General features: G+C 40.9%; 1 protein-coding gene across 6 annotated transcripts in view; it reads left to right on the top strand.

The window, feature by feature from the left end:
• The window catches only part of nav2a (neuron navigator 2a), a 97523-nt gene that overhangs the window by 55535 nt on the left and 23240 nt on the right, over positions 1-18748 (top strand). For 4 of the 6 annotated variants that reach the window (XM_046857490.1, XM_046857487.1, XM_046857486.1 and 1 more), the window contains 9 exons: positions 6215-6341; positions 6737-7034; positions 7452-8085; positions 9030-9368; positions 11284-11349; positions 12254-12411; positions 12637-12816; positions 16755-16807; positions 18332-18355. In XM_046857490.1, the coding sequence (XP_046713446.1) occupies positions 6215-6341; positions 6737-7034; positions 7452-8085; positions 9030-9368; positions 11284-11349; positions 12254-12411; positions 12637-12816; positions 16755-16807; positions 18332-18355 (1879 nt within the window). Of the gene's footprint in view, positions 1-5580; positions 5700-6214; positions 6342-6736; positions 7035-7451; positions 8086-9029; positions 9369-11283; positions 11350-12253; positions 12412-12636; positions 12817-16754; positions 16808-18331; positions 18356-18748 lie in introns of those variants that run through there. The other 2 variants (XM_046857491.1, XM_046857489.1) reach the window with 2 other exon arrangements.

The following is an 18748-nucleotide window of genomic DNA, read 5'->3' as shown; positions in this document are numbered from 1 at the left end:
CCACATTTCAGGCTTCACACATAAAGATATGAAACTGTAATTTTTTGTGAAGAATCAACAACAAGTGGGACACAATCATGAAGTGAAACGAAATTTATTGGATATTTCAAACTTTTTTAACAAATTGCCAATAAAATTGGCCGTGCAAAATTATTCAGCCCCTTTACTTTCAGTGCAGCAAACTCTCTTCAGAAGTTCAGTGAGGATCTCTGAATGATCCAATGTTGACCTAAATGACTAATGATGATAAATAGAATCCACCTGTGTGTAATCAAGTCTCCGTATAAATGCACCGGCACTGTGATAGTCTCAGAGGTCTGTTTAAAGCGCAGAGAGCATCATGAATTTATCACTATTTATTACCCTATTATTTACACTGTCTATACTGTCTCATATTGTCTGTATTGTCTGTATTGTCTTGTATAGTCTGTTTTTGTCTTGTCGTGTCTGTTTTGTCTTGTATAGGTTTTTATTTATGTCTGTACTTTTGAGAGTAACAAACAGCTGGAACCAAATTCCTTGTGTGTGTCAACACACTTGGTCAATAAACCTGATTCTGATTCTGATTCTGATTCTGATGAAGAACAAGGAACACACCAGGCAGGTCCGAGATACTGTTGTGGAGAAGTTTAAAGCCGGATTTGAATACAAAAAGATTTCCCAAGCTTTAAACATCCCAAGGAGCACTGTGCAAGCGATAATATTGAAATGGAAGGAGTATCAGACCACTGCAAATCTACCAAGACCTGGCCGTCCCTCTAAACTTTCAGCTCATACAAGGAGAAGACTGATCAGAGATGCAGCCAAGAGGCCCATGATCACTCTGGATGAACTGCAGAGATCTACAGCTGAGGTGGGAGACTCTGTCCATAGGACAACAATCAGTCGTATACTGCACAAATCTGGCCTTTATGGAAGAGTGGCAAGAAGAAAGCCATTTCTTAAAGATATCCATAAAAAGTGTCGTTTAAAGTTTGCCACAAGCCACCTGGGAGACACACCAAACATGTGGAAGAAGGTGCTCTGGTCAGATAAAACCAAAATCGAACTTTTTGGCAACAATGCAAAACGTTATGTTTGGCGTAGCAACACAGCTCATCACCCTGAACACACCATCCCCACTGTCAAACATGGTGGTGGCAGCATCATGGTTTGGGCCTGCTTTTCTTCAGCAGTGACAGGGAAGATGGTTAAAATTGATGGGAAGATGGATGGAGCCAAATACAGGACCATTCGGGAAGAAAACCTGATGGAGTCTGCAAAAGACCTGAGACTGGGACGGAGATTTGTCTTCCAACAAGACAATGATCCAAAACATAAAGCAAAATCTACAATGGAATGGTTCACAAATAAACATATCCAGGTGTTAGAATGGCCAAGTCAAAGTCCAGACCTGAATCCAATCGAGAATCTGTGGAAAGAACTGAAAACTGCTGTTCACAAATGCTCTCCATCCAACCTCACTGAGCTCGAGCTGTTTTGCAAGGAGGAATGGGCAAAAATTTCTCGATGTGCAAAACTGATAAAGACATACCCCAAGTGATTTACAGCTGTAATCGCAGCAAAAGGTGGCGCTACAAAGTATTAACTTAAGGGGGCTGAATAATTTTGCACGCCCAATTTTTTAGTTTTTTATTTGTTAAAAAAGTTTGAAATATCCAATAAATTTCGTTCCACTTCATGATTGTGTCCCACTTGTTGTTGATTCTTCACAAAAAATTACAGTTTTATATCTTTATGTTTGAAGCCTGAAATGTGGCAAAAGGTCGCAAAGTTCAAGGGGGCAGAATACTTTCGCAAGGCACTGTATATCTTTACATACTCTTTCTATTATGTTTTTATACAAGATTTGTTATTTAGAAATGTATTTTCCAATTTAATAACATGAAACATAAAAACGGGGTGTCATTTTGAGGGTTGGAATGGATTAATGCCATTTTAAGTATTTTCAATATGGAAAACTGATTTGATGTGCGAGCAAATTGAGATACGAGCTCGTCCACGGAACAAATTAAACTTGTAGGTCAAGGTACCACTGTATTTCTCTGGGGAGTTTATCTTTTGTCATCGTCGTGCGCCACCGGTGGAAGTTCTTCTTCAAGTAAAGTGCGTTTTTTCGTTTCCGTTCGGAAATTTCATTGGTCTAATGTTATGTCGCACAGTTTTTTGGCTTGAAGTTTTTGAAACTGGGAAAAACCCAGGAAAAATCCATAAATAAGCTGCTTCGTTGTTTAAGCCGCGGGGTTCAAAACGTTGGAAAAAATTAGCGGCTTATAGTCCGAAAAATACGGTACATTTACAAAAAATATTACAACAAGATGTGGTTAACCTCTGCACTATAAACACACTTGAGTGTTGAGATATGATTCTCTCTCTCCTTCTTTCATTCTCTCTGTTTCTCCCTCTCTCTCTCTCTCTCTCTCTCTCTCTCTGTTTCCCCATCTCTTTATCTCTCTGTATAGCTGTCTGTCTGTCTGTCTGTCTGTCTTTCTCTCTTTCGCTCTCTCTTTTTTTTCTCATTTTTTGTTTGTCTCTCATACTCTGTCTCCCATCTCTCTCTCTCTCTCTCTCTCTCTCTCTCTCTCTCTCTCTCTCTCTCTATTTTTCTCACTCACTCACTTACACACTTACACACTTACACACACACACACACACACACACACACACACACACACACACACACACACACACACACACACACACACACACACACACACACACACACACACACACACACACACACACACACACACACACACACAGACCCTGCCTACACATTTGATTTTTGTTTTATGGTGCAGTTAGAAACCCTGATTGGAACAGAGCCACTGCGGCTTTATTTTCTTATAGAAGATATTGTGTTAAGTGAGGCATTTTGTCACTGAGGCATGCTGGGTCGTTACAACTCAATCACAAAATCAGTACAGTAAACACCCCAGCCTTAATTCACCCTGCTCCATTTTCTCTATGTGCTGGAGCGACATCTCAATTTGTGGTATCAAGGCAGAGCAGGATCTTATTCAGGATCTGTGGAGTTCCCCTTCTCCTCTACACATCTGCTATTGCCATCAGTAATCACCAGTTTAGTCCAGTACAGAGAATTCTGCTATCTATCTATCTATCTATCTATCTATCTATCTATCTATCTATCTATCTATCTATCTATCTATCTATCTATCTATCTATCGTCAATGTGCAGCTTGTTTAACAGTACAGATTAACTGTCCTCTGAAAATAACTCAACATACAGCCATTATTGTCTAAATATCTGGGCAACAAAAGTGAGCCCACTCTAAGTGAATATGTGTCCACACAGTCAAAACCATGTCCAAAGTGTCAATGTATTGTTTGAGCTTCACGGTTATCCATCACTGCCTTAATCCTCCTGGGCATGTAATTCACCAGAGCTGCACAGGTTGTTGCTGTGATCCTCTCCTCCATAATGACTGCATGGAGCTTCTGTATATTAGACTTATGGAGCTTCTCCACCTTCAGCTTAAGGATGCCCTACAGGTGCTTAATATGGTTCAGGTCTGGAGACATACTTGGCCACTCCATCACCTTCAGATGTGCTTGGAATGTTTTGTAATGTTGGAAATTTGCCGTTCGGCCCAGTTTATGAAGGGAGGGCATCATGTTTGGCTTCAGAATATCACAGTACATGTTGGAATCCATGTTTCCCTCAATGAAACACAGCTCTTCAGTACCACTCATGCAGCCCCAAACCATTATGCTTCCACCACCATACTTGACAAAATTTTCTTGGTACTCCTCATCAGGAACTCGAAACACATGCTGACACCATCTGATTGAACTTTTTGGCCTTAGCTCTAAAAATTATATCTGGAGGAAACTAGGCACCTGACCAAAATCATCTCAACAGTGAAGCATGATGGTGGTAGCATCATGGTTTTTTTGGTTTAGTTTTTTCAGCAGGGACTGGACAATTGGTCAGGGTTGAGGGAAAGCTGAATGGAGCAAAGTACAGAAATATCCTCAATAAAAACCTGTTTTACAGTGCTCAGGACCTCAGACTGTGCTGAAGGTTCACCTTGCTGCACGACACCAAGCACATAGCTAAGACAACACAGAATGGCCCAGCCATGACTTGAACCCTATGTACATGTGAAGGTTCTTTACACTTGTCACATGTACATTACATTGCAGTAAAATCTTTTCTTCACATATCCCAGCAATTTTAGGAAGCTGGGATTTTTTCTTAGAGAGGTCACAGTTCTGACAGAGCATAAGAGCCTTATATGTCTGTGTGATCTAAGAAAACACTTTGCTTTGTGTGTGTGTGTGTGTGTGTGTGTGTGTGTGTGTGTGTGTGTATGTACAGTATGTATGTGTGTGGCAGTGGTGCCCTCCCATAATGCTGTATTTAGACATGCAACCTCAGTCCTGAAATAAATACTTCACTTACTTAGACATTATAAGAGAACACACATATGAATACAAATGTGAGAATGAAAAAAAAAGTTAGTAAATAACATTGTTAGTAGTGTTTTTGTCTAGTAACAAAACTGCAGACAATTAATTGAGCCTTCCTCCTCAGCCATATGGTATCTCTTTGACTGATAGTTGTGCTAGAAGGTTAATGATTTAGTTTGATGAGTATATTTAATTTGGTGAACATTAACTGATTCTGCTGTATATATAAAGTGCAGAAATGATGTTACTGAGCCAAACTTTGTGTTTAGGGTGAGCGTTTATAAGATTGTATAATAATGGGAGAGGTGGAGTGAGCCAGAGATTGGCACGCAGAGAGAGGGAGTGTTAGAGAAAGATGGACAGATCTGCAGAGAGAGGCGGATGGAGAACCTCAGTTTGCTGTGGTTGTGCCTTTTTAGTTCTGTATGTTCAGTGAAGCAGTAATAACAGTTCTGTTTTCCAGAGAGCTACACTGATCTCTAATTAAAATCAACCACTCCACAAGGACAGCCAAAGACTGTGTGTGTTTGTGTGTGTGTGTGTGTGTGTGTGTGTGTGTGTGTGTGTGTGTGTGTGTGTGTGTGTGTGTGTGTGTAAAATGCCACATTCAACTGTGTGTTTAAGGGACAAAGTGGAAACACCTCAGAAAAAAAATCTAGTTTTATAGTTTGAACAAGTAAATATGGCTGCATGTGGATGGATTTGAAGAAAATACTTTAATATATAGTATAATTAATTTCATATTATAATCAAATTGATGCTCAAAGCAGTGTCTTTTGCTTTGTTTTTATTATTTGGATGTCAAAGTAATGACCTTTAATCAAATGAGTCATACGTGTGTGTGTGTGTGTGTGTGTGTGTGTGTGTGTGTGTGTGTCTGTGTGTCTGTGTGTGTCTGTGTCTGTGTCTGTGTCTCTGTGTGTGGCCAGCAGTTCACTGGTTAACTCTGCTCTCGGATCTGATTACACAAAATGAGAAAGAGGGCAGAGACAGACAGAGAGAGAGAGAGAAAGAGAGATAGAGAGAGAGGGAGAGGGAGGTAAACTTGGAGGCAGTGAATAGATGAATGGAGTGACTGCAAGATGAAAAGATGAATAGAGAGTGAAGAAGTAAATAAGAAATAATTACATAGTGGACAGTAGACAGAAAGAATAGAAAATAGACCAAGATCTCAGCACTAAACCCATGAAGCATCAACATTCCATTCACTCCCTGACCTTGATTCAGATTTCTGATATCTACAGCAACCAAGGATCCCTGTACAGGTAGACAAATGTGTGTGTATGTGCTTTGGTTTTTTACTGCTTTTTTTCTTTTTTTTGCATGATTTTCACATGAAACCCATGTGTGTCAAAGGTTAAGATTGTATGTGTGTTTGTCTTTATGTGTTTGTAAGTGAATGTGAGAGATAGAATGTGTGTTTGGGTCTGTGTTTGTGTGGGTGGGAAAGAGAGAGAGAGAGAGAGAGAGAGAGAGAGAGTGTGTTTGTGTGTTATGAACCGTTATGAATTAATTATAATACAGGGCTTTTTCTTTTGAACACATTAATACAAGTACGTCTTCCACACCGGAAAACAGAGTAAAGACTGTCAGGGGTTTAAATGTTTAAATATAAAAAGTAATTTTCTTGTAATATTTTTTAAAGTGGATCTGCAGGAATTGATGCATTTTTTTAAAGGGAAATGCTTCTAATTGCAATTATAAACTAGTGACTTTCCCAGTACTGAACATGTACTTTCTCTCTTCTCTCTCTCTTTTTTTCTCTCTCTCTCTTTCTCAGTTGGGATGACAGCAGTTCCGTCAGTAGTGGCATTAGTGATACAATCGACACTGATGATATCAACACTAGTTCTTCCATCAGCTTGTACACACACACGTCTGCTTCATGCAGAATCATGAACACCCAAGTAAGCATGTGTACACACCCCCACACACACGCACGAGACTTTTCGCTTCTGATCATCATCACTGTACCCCGCAACATCTTATATCTTCTATAAATGGACATTCGGTGCAACCCAGATGAGGATGGGTTTCCTCTTGAGTCTGGTCCTCCTTAAGGTTTCTTCCTTATGCCAATTCGGGGAATTTTTCCTTGCCACACACACTTACACACACACACACACACACACACACACACACACATACACACACACACACTGATCTGTACGTAACATGCTCTAATGTCTGCATGCATTATTAATTATTATACAATAATAGTTAAATTAGTTAAATAATATTTCACTTCTTACCAGATGGTATTGGGTTATTCATTTGTATTTCTGTTTTTTTATATTTATAGCTACAGACTGATTCTGAGAAACATTCAGTAGCTGAGAGAAACTCAAGCTGGTCTTGTGATGAAGTCAAGAAATCAGACAGAGGTTCGGACAGCAGCTTGAAGATGGAGTCTGGCTCGAAAAACTCTTCTGATGTGTCAGATGAGTGGGATAAGGGAGGATCTGGAAAGAAGAGCGGTGCCACCTCTCAGACTGGTTCATGGAGACGGGGCATGAGTGCCCAGGTGGGCGTGACTTCTCCACGCACGAAAAACTTGACGGTTACCTCAGGACCAGGGGTGATGAAAACACATGGAACCGGTGGGTGTTACTGCTACACTGCTGTCTTCATACTAGACGCTGTCAAAACATTAGAAAACACTACATTCGAAATATCGGTCATTTCCTGTTTGAATGATGTACTTTGTAGATGTTGGTGTTTGAGGGGGTGTCTGTTTTTCTCATGATACACTGTTACAAGCATTGTGTGAATGTTTTATAATGTACAGTTAGCTACATAGAGACAGACTAGAAGTCAAATTTTAATTTACTTGTGTTCGCTGACTGCAGATTCAAGTAGCACTTTAATATTATGTTAATGACTAATAAACTAAGTAGATAGCATGTTATATTTACAGAGAGTTGTAAATATATTATATGTATATTATACCTATTGAACTCAATAACTTTTCATAATAATATAAAAGGCTTTTACTTGGCTGTTGTTGTTTTTTTTAGCTAAAACAGATGACTCTAAAGTGTCAGAGAAAGGATGCATTTCTCCCCATACTAACAACATCCAGAGCTGTGACCCTGCCTCTTCCCGTGTTGCCTTCGGCTTTAAAAAACCCACTTCTGGGTCTATATCTGGTCTCACTGTTACAGCAACGACTTCCAGCACAGCTATGGTATCAGCTAGCAGAGTCACGGTCATCAGTGGCTCAGCCACACTGGGGAAAATCCCCAAATCCACAGCGCTTATGGTTGGTGGAGTCAGATCTTGTGTAAAAGGCTCAACACCAGAGTGTGCCATGGTGACTCAAGAGGATGGTGGCCTAGCAACCAGCATCAGGTCAACACCACAGTACCGCAGCCTGCCACGACCTTCACGCTCCTCCCACAAACGCTCATCTACCAGCAGCATTGAATCAGGATCAAGCGGCCGAGGCCCTGCCAGCAACCTCATTGTTTTGGCCAATAAGATACAAGAGTCTATCCCCAACGTGAAAACCAATCAGACTGACAAGGAAAAGGGAGGAGTCTCAGAAATGGACAACTTAAGAGCAAACGTGGTTGGCTCAAGCTCAACAATTCCACAGACAGCAAGACAAGGGTGTAAATATACAGAGGTTTCATCACCCACACTACGCAGGTATATATGCACACGCACGCACACACACACACACACACACACACACACACACACACACACACACACACGCACACACTTTTTGTGCTAGAATTTGAAATATGTGTGTTTTTGTTATGATATTCCACTTATTTAATGATGTAGTACGTTAATGCTATGCCAAATTTAACCCAGGCCTTAACCCCAGTAACAAAAAGAAACCTCGGTTTTTCTCATGAGGTCAGGCCAGTTTCCATACAGAAGTCAAAACTGTCTGATCCCCTCTAGTGGGCTTTTGTGGTACTTCTTAAATATGGTTTTGTTCAATCTGGGCTGGGCAGTTGAGGAAAAATATCTCATTGTGATCTTTTTACATTCAATATTAATTATAATATAATGTATTATAACTGAGAACATTCTGTTTAGTAGATAAAGTGTAAACACCTCTCTTTCGTAGTCACTGTATTTGAATGTTAAATTTCTCTGAGATTGTTAGCTGTGGTGCAGTGTTGATGTCGTGTTCATAATGTTTATCACAATAGATGCACTTTCCTTTTTTTTTGCATGACCTCCTTTTAATGCATTTTTTAGCCAGCTCTCAGAAGTGAAAAATCACTGGAAGACCCAATAACTGAATCAATAACTGAAAATGGGCTCAAATTTTCATTGTTACTGGAAAAATCAACATAAAGCTATTTGACATGGCAGAGATTACATTTAAAAAAATAAAAAATAAATAAAATATTTTGTTTGCTTGCAATAAGATTAGACATCATTTACAAATAACATGGCAGGTTTTAAAAGGTTTAAAGGTCAAATGTGGGGAAACAATAAATAAATAATTTTTTACTAAGGTCAGAAAAATGCAATTCCCAAACGTCTGTTAGATCTGACCCTCTTAGCTCTTTATATTGTACTTTTTCTACTTGCTGCTTTTATTTCAGCTGTCTTCTTTCATTTGTCCTTAGACTTTTTGGAGGTAAAGCTGCTAAGCAAGCCTCTGCCACAGAGAACCTGAAAAATTCTGTGGTAATTTCAAACCCTCACGCCACCTTGGCTCACCATTCAGTTCCATCTGCTGGGCTCTTGGACTCTTCCTCAGCAGGCAGTAGTCTGGGTGCAGGGGGCGGTGAGCAGGTGTCCAGCCCTGGCTCGGGCTACTCAGGGGGCACAGGGACATGGGGCCACCCCTCTGTCAGCAGCATGCACACTAGCAGTGAATCCATTGATATGTCAGTGAGCAGTGGGCATCACCGTGACAACGGCTACCATCCAATCACTCGTACTGGAAGCGTCAAGATAGAGAGGTGAGTCAGATGGGATATGCAACAGTGGTCTTTAAATAGAATATTTAGGTGTTTGGATACAGAGGCATCCCTAATGGGGTATTTAAACACTAGTAATCCTGTAAAGTTGTTTGGATGTACTGTATGTGAGATAAGTATGGCAATTGGTAAGTATTTAAATGTGACATATGTGTGTATGGATTTCAGTGTACAGTAGAATAAATAGACAGAAGTGTAAGGAATGATAAACTGAGTGAGATCTCGTGGATGGATTGATTTAACTTTGTAGCTGAATAGTGTATTACCAGTGTTTTCTACTGAGGTATTTGGATGGACTTGTTTTAAATGTATATTCGAATCTGTATTTAGATGGGATCATTAGACAATTTGAATGCTTGGTGTCTGTAGCACAGGTCTGTCAAACTTAATCATTGAAGGGGCTCTAATTTAAAACACGTTGGTGGCAGATCAGGATTTAGATTTATTCAACAGTTTAAAACTGATTATGATGTAAACAGAAATGTGTATTTCACCAGACAGACTACAATATTTATTCTTAAAAAATAAATACATTTTTAAAATAATGTTTTTTAATTAACAATAACTTGTTTCATATATGAACAATTTTTGTTCATGTCTGTTATGAAACATTTTTTTCAAATATAGGTAAAAAAAAAATGTAAACAAACAAAAAAAACCATACAGGCAATTCTTTTTCTCTCTCATGCCATATTGTCCAAGCCAGATGCTTGACATCTTTACTCGGCTGATCAGTGAAAATCAGTGGCGAGCTCACATATCTGATCAGCAACAGTATTTCTGCTTCTGCTTACATTTACAAATGCTTGCTTTAAGACTTCTTACACTTTAATCATCACACTCACATTTAATCTCTTCTGCCACTAGCTTTGACAGCAGCTTCCCTTTGTGATTTTGCTTTTGTGAACATATTCTGCTGTGACATCAGACTCTTTTGCTGTGTGACCAGGTTTTTGTACTTGTCCTGATGTTTTGTCTCATATTGCAGAGTTATGTTAAATTCTTTTATTAGCTTTGCAAATGAGGCACACAAGTTTACCCTCGATGTCAACAAACAGGTACTCTGCCTCTCACATGTAATGAAAGCTCCCGGTTTCAAAGTTCACTTTTCGTTTAGCCAGTTTTGTTGGGTGGCTAGCTTAAATGTCACTTTATAGGCACATTGATAACAGTGATGGGTTGTTGTCATGTACGATTCGTTCATTTTCAATACTTCATTAATCTGACTCGATGTAGCTTTCAAGAGTGATTAGTTTATTTTCTTCTGGACACGCATGAGCAAAGCATGGAAAAATCTTTGTAGTTTATGTATAGGAAACAGAATTGAGTATTTCATTTACCTCATTCTTTTGTCATGTGACTCCCATATACACTATGAAGGTGATTAACGAAAAAGATTCGTTTATTATGATGAACGACATTTAAAGAACCAAGTCACTAAAATGATCCAATCTTTCCATCACTAATTGATGAGTGTGTCATTATAGAAGCAGAGAGGAAAATTCTGCCGCTCACAGCTCTTGTTTTGTTGCAGTGCATTGTGGGATTTGTAGTATGAGTGTTATAAGTATGATTTACCGATGGGCCATTAATAATAGACAAATTAAATTATCTTATGGGCTGGATATAATTGTATCATGGGCCGGATGTGACATGTGACTTGAGTTTGACATGGCTGATTTAGAAAAAGAGTTCTGAATAGGAAAAATTGGTTAACATTCTGAATCTTGCCACTGTTAACATGAATCTGGATTAGTTTTGGTTTAGGAATGAAGACTTTGAATGGAGTTAAGTAAAATAAAATTTTCCCAATAACTTATGCATATTTCTTCCTAGATCCACCCTCTCAACCCTTTTCTCCCCCCTTCTCTTCTCTAATCCCTAAACCATTTTTTAGTCCCTTGTCTTCCCCCTCTGCTAGTCCAAAATTCAGTTGCAACACCTTGCCTCGGAAACAGAACAGGTAAAGGTGTTAGTGCACTTAACTTCTGCTAAATACCCTGTGGCTTCTGTGCATTTTGTGTGTTTTGTCCTTGCATCGATTTTTCTATTGGCTAAATGTAGCAGTTTTGATTTGCTAGCAGTATTTGTGCGTGTGTGCGTGCGTGTGCGTGCCTGTGCGTGTGTTACCTGAGTTTTGAGCTGTATATCGTACATCTGTTATATACTTATATTGTTCTTATGCTTTTTACTATTTGATTTTATTTCAGCATCAGTTTCATTCCTGACTGTTATGATGGTTAGAGATTGCTAGAGATTGAGGATTTTTTTTATTCTGCTCTATAAAATGTCATTGTAAGTGCGATGACAGCAATGACAACACATGATGTCAATGTGGAAACTTTTTACAGGAATAATAAAAAAAACAAGTCGTAATAAATAAGATAAGAATATGTTTTTAGGTGGACCTCTTCTGTAAGGGAGAATCATAACAGGTCAGGGGGAATTCTTTTTGGTCACACTACTCCTTTAAGGGAAGCTCATGAAGCTGCTTTGGAAACAGTATTGCCAGTTTCTTTTTGCTGTTTTTTTGGTCACGGCTGTGCACACTTTGGCCAATGTGGAATTATGCCATCTGTGTGTGTGTGTGTGTGTGTATTGTGTGTCTGTGGGCAAGCTGTTTTAGCGCTATGTTTATGCTCAGCTTTGTAATGTTCCCTTCTTTTGCTGTATAACTTTAACCTAGAACAAGCTGCTTGCATAGTGATATTGAGTACATGTGAAGTCAGCTCCATCAGACTTCACATCACTTCTCTCTCTCATTCCTACACAAACACACGAATACACACACAACGGTATTGCGAGACTATTATGCCAGTAGTGACCAGTCATTTTTCAATGAGATAACCTATGATGTTTTCCTGCAGGTATACGCCCTCACCACAGCTCCGCCCAGAGGAGGCACGTGATTGGCTGCGCTCGCATTCTATCAGCGGATTGCAGGACTCGGCCAGTAACTCACCGTTTTCTACCGGCTCCAGCCTGACCTCACCGTCTGGGACGCGTTTTAATTTTGGGCAGCTTGGTAATCTCACCTTCTTTATGCCGATCAAAACACATCAGAGAATCAATGACACCAAAATCACTCACCACAAAAATCATTTTATTACAGAATTTAATCTTTTATTTATTTTTTACAAAAATGCTGGACTAAGTTTGTTTTCAAGTGTGTTTGTGTGTGTGTGTGTGTGTGTGTGTGTGTGTGTGTGTGTGTGTGTGTGTGTGTGTGTGTATGTATGTATGTTTTCAGCCAGTCCCACTACAGTTGCTCAGATAAACCTTGTGAGTTTGCGCAACAGCAGTTTAAACAATCAGGATGCAGGGCTGGACATGTGCAATGAGACTCGTCTAAGAAACTCCTGTGTGTCGTTGGATGAGAAAACCCGCATCATGAGCCGCTCTGCTTCCTTCAGAGATGGGTTTGAGGAAGGTAAGGGAACAGGAAGGAGTGGGGAGGTGGGTGCTCATAGATTTAGTCTGTGAAGCAGACGCTTGCTAGCTCAAATGTCAGCAATAACTTAAATAAGATACTCACGTCTTTCTCCTCTTCCTGACTATAAGTGTCTTTGGATAAAAGTATCAGCCAACTGAATCACATCTAGATGGGAAGGATGATAAACTGGAGAAGGGCTCAGAGGTTTAGTGAAATGTGCTTTAATGTGGTGACTGAGGGAGAAAAAGTCAATAATATGTAAAACTATAACTTTTTAATTTGATGGTAATACATTTTAATTAATGTGAGTTGAGTCAGGAATGAAGAGCTGCCATAATCATCATCAGGAAGTCTTTTTTTCCCCATCACTGGATCTTTATCTCTCTCCACCCCCTCTGTCTTTTGTGTGCTTGAATAACGTGCAGCGTTACATTATCTATTCATTTATAAATCACCCGCCGGGGGAAAACTGTTTGTTAGTGGTTTTGTAAAACAGGATCAGTGTATCAGATATAAAGAGCATCACACACACACACACACACACACACACACACACACACACACAGGGTGGATTTCCTTCCCTGTCGTGTCTGATCTCTCATCTGTTTGTCATCACCTCACTTTCTGCTCTTGTCCTGCGGGGTCTTATATTTTCAGGGTGTGTGCGGTTGGTCTCAGAGTGTGTCATTTGTCCTGGTGTGTAATTTGAAGCTATACACCCATGCTTATCTCAGCACAAAGTAATCTGAACATTATCATTGCAGAAAGTGCTGGCTTGAGTTTTTTGTCTGCGGATATTAAAAAGGCAACTCGCATAACATGCAACACTGTTACCCATAGCAATATACCCCTTTCCTTTTCCTCCTGTCTGAAAGTTAGCCAGTTAGCAAATCCTATTATTATTACCCTACTTCTCTGATCTGCAGAAACAATAATGAACAATAAGATCATTTGAGAACAATTTATGAAATAAAAGAAGCTTGTTTGATGTATTCAAGGTTTTATTTAAAAGTTCCTATTTCACTTTTTTGTTCTTCGCTTTACACACTGCACCAACATTCTATATATGGACTAAAATACACACTATAATGGAATAATATACTGATTGTACTATATATTACAGTAACGTCTCTAGGTTACGTATGTAACACTGGTTCCCCAAGGGAACGAGATGCTGCATCAGCAATGCTTTGGGAACGCTTCTGCGTTTCCTCGCTCGGAATCACATGAGCAATCGGGCCAAATAAAAAAAAATTACCAGGAAGCTTTAAAAGCACATGCTGTGGAGACGGCGCTAGCTTTGAAAGTGAAGGAAGCGCTTGCAGGGATGCAGGAAGTGTGGCTTGGATACACAGCATCTAATTTTCTTAGGGAACCAGGGCTAAATACGTAACCTAAAGACGTTTCATTTCAGGAACTCGTGCTGCATCAACAACGCTTTGTCCAATACCGCCAAACTGAGCAATCTCTGCCTAGTGTTGATAAGCACGGCTAGGTCAAAGGACAAAGTGGCCAAGAGTGGTGCTAAGGTCAAGGCTCTACGACCTGCCTAAGGTCAGCGAGGTGGACCAGCCCGCAGCGTTGCAAATGTCTTGGAGAGATACCCCAGAGGACAAGGCCTTAGAGGCCGCCACACTCCGGTTGGAGTGCGCTCTGGCCCTGAAAGAAGCGGGGAGACCAAAGGACCATAAGAGGAGTGGATAGCATCCACAATCTACCTATAGATGGTCTGCTTATTAGCAGGAGTACCCTTTTTTTACAGACCATAGCAGACAAACAGCTGTCCGACTTTCTCCACATGGCAGTTCTGTGGAGGTATGTGTCCAATGCTCGCACTGGGCACACCCGGTTAAGCTTCTCCTGGTTAGGGGCCTGAAAAGAAGGAGGATAGAATGACTGGAGTGCAACCTGTCGTGGGACAGCCAAGGGCACCTTGGGAACATACTCTGTCTTTGGTAGAGGAAGGCACTGGCCATGCCTGGGGTAAACTACAGGAAAAGGGCTCACGGAAAGGTCCTGAAGGTCCTCAACCCTCTTTGTAGAAAAGATGGCTAGTAGAAAAACAGTCTTGACTGTGAAAAATTTCAAGGGCACATCAGAAAGGGGCTCAAAGGGAGTTTTAGACAAGGCCTCCAGAACAACGGGTAGGTCCCATTTAGCGCACTGTTCTTGAAGAAATGACTTATGCATGTAAAGAAATTACCATGTAGGGAACAGGGCTCTGTTTCTGAGCCACCACTGTAGGGGAGTATGTATAGGAGGTCAAGTGGCACCACATTGGATGCAGCTGCCATCACACCCAGCATTCTTTGAAACTGCATCACATTGAGTAGCTGGCATTCTTTCATGATGGCCGTGAGTATAGACTTGACCTACTGAGACACGTCCGCCAGGCTGTTCCAGGCTGCCAGATTTCTTAAAGAAATCAGTCTTTCGAAAATGACCACTGGTGCCCTGGCGCAGCTCTGAGGACCTCCTGAAAGGCGGCGAGAGAGCACTCTTCGTGTCAGGGTTAAAACCCTGAGGGTGGCGTGGAGGGGCGGGCACCATATGCCTAGGTACACGTTGCCCCCTGGCGGAGACCCCAAAAAACTTCTGGCTGTCAAGATCTTTTCTTTTAAAGATGACGGTCTTCAGATCCATCAGCTCCTTGGGTCTCTGCCTGGAACGCCGCCCAAGGTCCCCAGTTTCTGTGGAAGAGCAAGTGGTGACACTTTAACAATGCCCAGCACTTGTTGGTCGGGGCTGTGCCCACCGTGCAGCCCCATGAGGGCAGCGAGAGAGAAACCACTGGAATGCCGCAACTGTTTCTTGGCCTCCTGAAAATACTCAACGTATTCACGACATCGCCAAACAGGCTCGTCGCACCACAGGGGTGTCCAGAAGAACAAATCTGACAGGGTGAGCCGGAGGTGTTTCTGTGGGGAGAGATAGCCAGCCATCGTCTCTTCAACCCCACTACCGGACTCCTTCAAACCTACTACATTAGCGTAGAGAGAGAGATGCAGGGGCTGAAGAGGTGGGCCGAATAAGGATTCTTCCAGGAACTGGTCACCTAAGTGTGCAAGCCTGGGAAAAACGGCAGACCCTGGCATGGAAGCAGCGATGTCGGTTGCAGGAAACATACATCCAACTTGCTTAGGGGACGTTGTTTCTGCATATCCTCCAACAGCTCCTTGAACTGAACTGGCTGTGGGGGCGTATCCTCTACGGGATTGCTGGCGTCCATACTCTCGCCCTCCTCAGAGGAAGAGAGGTGGAGCGCAGCACTATGCACGGGGGAAGAAACCACAGAAAGGCGTGCTTCCGAACCCTGGGAGAAAGCACTGGATCTGGCTGGAAGAAGAAAGGGACAGGTCCACCTCCAAGAACCGTAAGGAGCAGGAGCGGGAGCAGGAGCACCCTCCTCGAACATAGGCTCAAACATAGGCTTCCTTGAGAGCTGACCGAGCATTCTCCCACATTTTTTATGTATATATATATATATATATATATATATATATATATATATATATATATATATATATATATATATTTATATTTTTTTTTTGCTACTCTCACTTAACAAGACAAACAGAAGCTAGCGCCGTCTTCACGGCATGTGCTTTTATAGCTTCTTGGTCGTGACATCACACCGCCAGTGACGTCATGCTTTTCCGTTGGACTGGTTACACATGTGATTCAGTACGTTCAAAAGCGTTCCCTAAGTGTTATTGACACGGCTCGAGTTCCTGAAAGGGAACTGTAGATTTAAATAAAATGCTGAAAAGACATTTCAGTACTGCCAATACATATGCTGTATTTGATGATATGCTTTTTTAAACATTTAGTTGTTAATGCAATACAATTAGTCCTCAAATATTTTTATTTAGATATATTAACATTACAGCTGAGGAAAATATTTGATATGTGTTTTTTCACTTTTTCTTCTCCAGTACATGGTTCATCTCTTTCCCTGGTCTCAAGTACATCTTCCATCTACTCCACTGTGAGTTTTTTTTTTTTTATTATTTCTTTATTTAAGTGCAATGACAAATAAAAAGAGAAGAATGACAATGAGAGAATGAGAAAGAGTGGAAAACTTGATGTATAACATTGAAGTCTAAGAATGAGTGGAACATTCTTAACCTATTCAGCAGCCATGCTATTGCACCACTGGGGGCAGAGCTAGAGGAGTGTCTCACTGAGACAGAGAGAGAGAGAGAGAGAGAGAGAGAGAGAGAGAGAGAGAGAAAGAAATGTGGAGTTCTTAATCTGTGAATAGAGAAAATGAGAGACTGACAGACAAACAGGAAAGAGCTGGAGAGAGAATTTGAATGTCAAATACTGAGGAAAAAAAACAATTTTTAACAAGTGTAAGGATGATGGCTACTCTGACTATCTGCAGTGATGTGAGTTCTTGGAATAATGTTAGATCTCTATCCTCTCTCTCGCTCTCTCTCTCTCTCTCTCTCTCTCTCTCTCTCTCTCTCTCTCTCTCTCAGACACACACACCATATTATGTCATTAATTTATTAAAAAGAACAGCTTTTGGTTATTAGGCAGATTTAAAGAAATGCTGACACACAACTGATCATTAACATGTCAGTGTGTGTATACATCTCATCTCATCCACCAATATAGCTATCTGCCTGCCTGTCTGCTTGACTGCGTCTGTCGGTCTGCCTGCAACAGACACTTTGCCAGTTTGCTGCCTGTCAGTGTCTGTCAGTCGGTGTGTCTGCATGTCTGCATGTCTTTGTTTGTCTGCCTGTGTCTTTCTGTCTGTCTGCCAATATGTGTCTGTTAGTCTGTCTGCCTGTCTGTGTCTGTATGTCAGTCTGCCTATCTGGGTCTGTTTGCCTCTGTGTCTGCTTGGTTGTCTGTTTGTCTGTTTGTTGTCTGGTTGTCTGTCTAGGTCTTCTGTCTGTCTGTCTGTCTGTCTGTCTGTCTGTCTGTCTGTCTGTCTGTCTGTCTGTCTGTCTGTCCGTGTGGTGTGTTTGTGTAATGTGTAAAGGAGTGTGTGTTTCATACCTCAAGCTATTTTTATGGTGATAATACTTGGATGGATGTTACTGTTGGGTGTGTGTGTGTGTGTGTGTGTGTGTGTGTGTGTGTGTGTGTGTGTGTGTGTGTGTGTGAGTGGTGAAAAGCTGCATGTACTGTCATGTAAGCACAAAAGAAGAAACACAGACAAGTGTAGGTGGAGACGAATGAACTATCAGCTTGTTGTCATAACACAGTTGGTGTTTGCTTGAACACACTGCTTTAGTAATTGACATCCTCAGTTCTGTAGGATGATGTGTGTAGAATTTGGTTATAATAAATGAAAGTTTATACTTCTGTGCTGTGTCCTGAATCAGAGTTTACTAGAAGCCCTGGATAAATTATTACTCGTATTTGTTTTTGCAGTTATAAGATTATATTGTGTGTGTGTGTGTGTGTGTGTGTGTGTGTGTGTGTGTGTGTGTGGGTGTGTGCGTGCATGTTAAATCTTGTTAATTATTATATTATTTGGTTTTATTTTTTACAGAATGAAGAAAAGTCACAGTCAGAGGTGAGTGGACACACCCACCCACCCACACACACACACACACACACACACACACACACACACACACACACACACACACAAAACTCTCTCTTTCTCTCTCTCTCTCTGTCTATTTATGGGATTTCCCCCACATGTATGAATATCACTTATGTTTTTGTGTGCTTTCAATGACCTGCTGTAAAGTCGTGCCTGAGGGTGGTTTCATGCAGGTACTGTTTCATGCTCATTCTCAGTAACTGTCCTCTTGAATCTGGTGAAACCCTGAAACAGTTCTCAAATCAGGTTTGGATTCAGAACAAGAATCAGTCCTGTCTCTGGGACGCAGTGCGAGAGCACACACGGTCATGACTGATATCAGCAGGATTACATGATAATGTGTTTCATATTGGCTTCTAA

The sequence above is a fragment of the Silurus meridionalis genome, chromosome 9 (genome assembly GCF_014805685.1).
Source record: "Silurus meridionalis isolate SWU-2019-XX chromosome 9, ASM1480568v1, whole genome shotgun sequence".
NCBI classification, from domain to species: domain Eukaryota; kingdom Metazoa; phylum Chordata; class Actinopteri; order Siluriformes; family Siluridae; genus Silurus; species Silurus meridionalis.
Note: the sequence above shows the minus strand (reverse complement) of the source record. Positions and strands in the feature narration are given on the sequence as shown.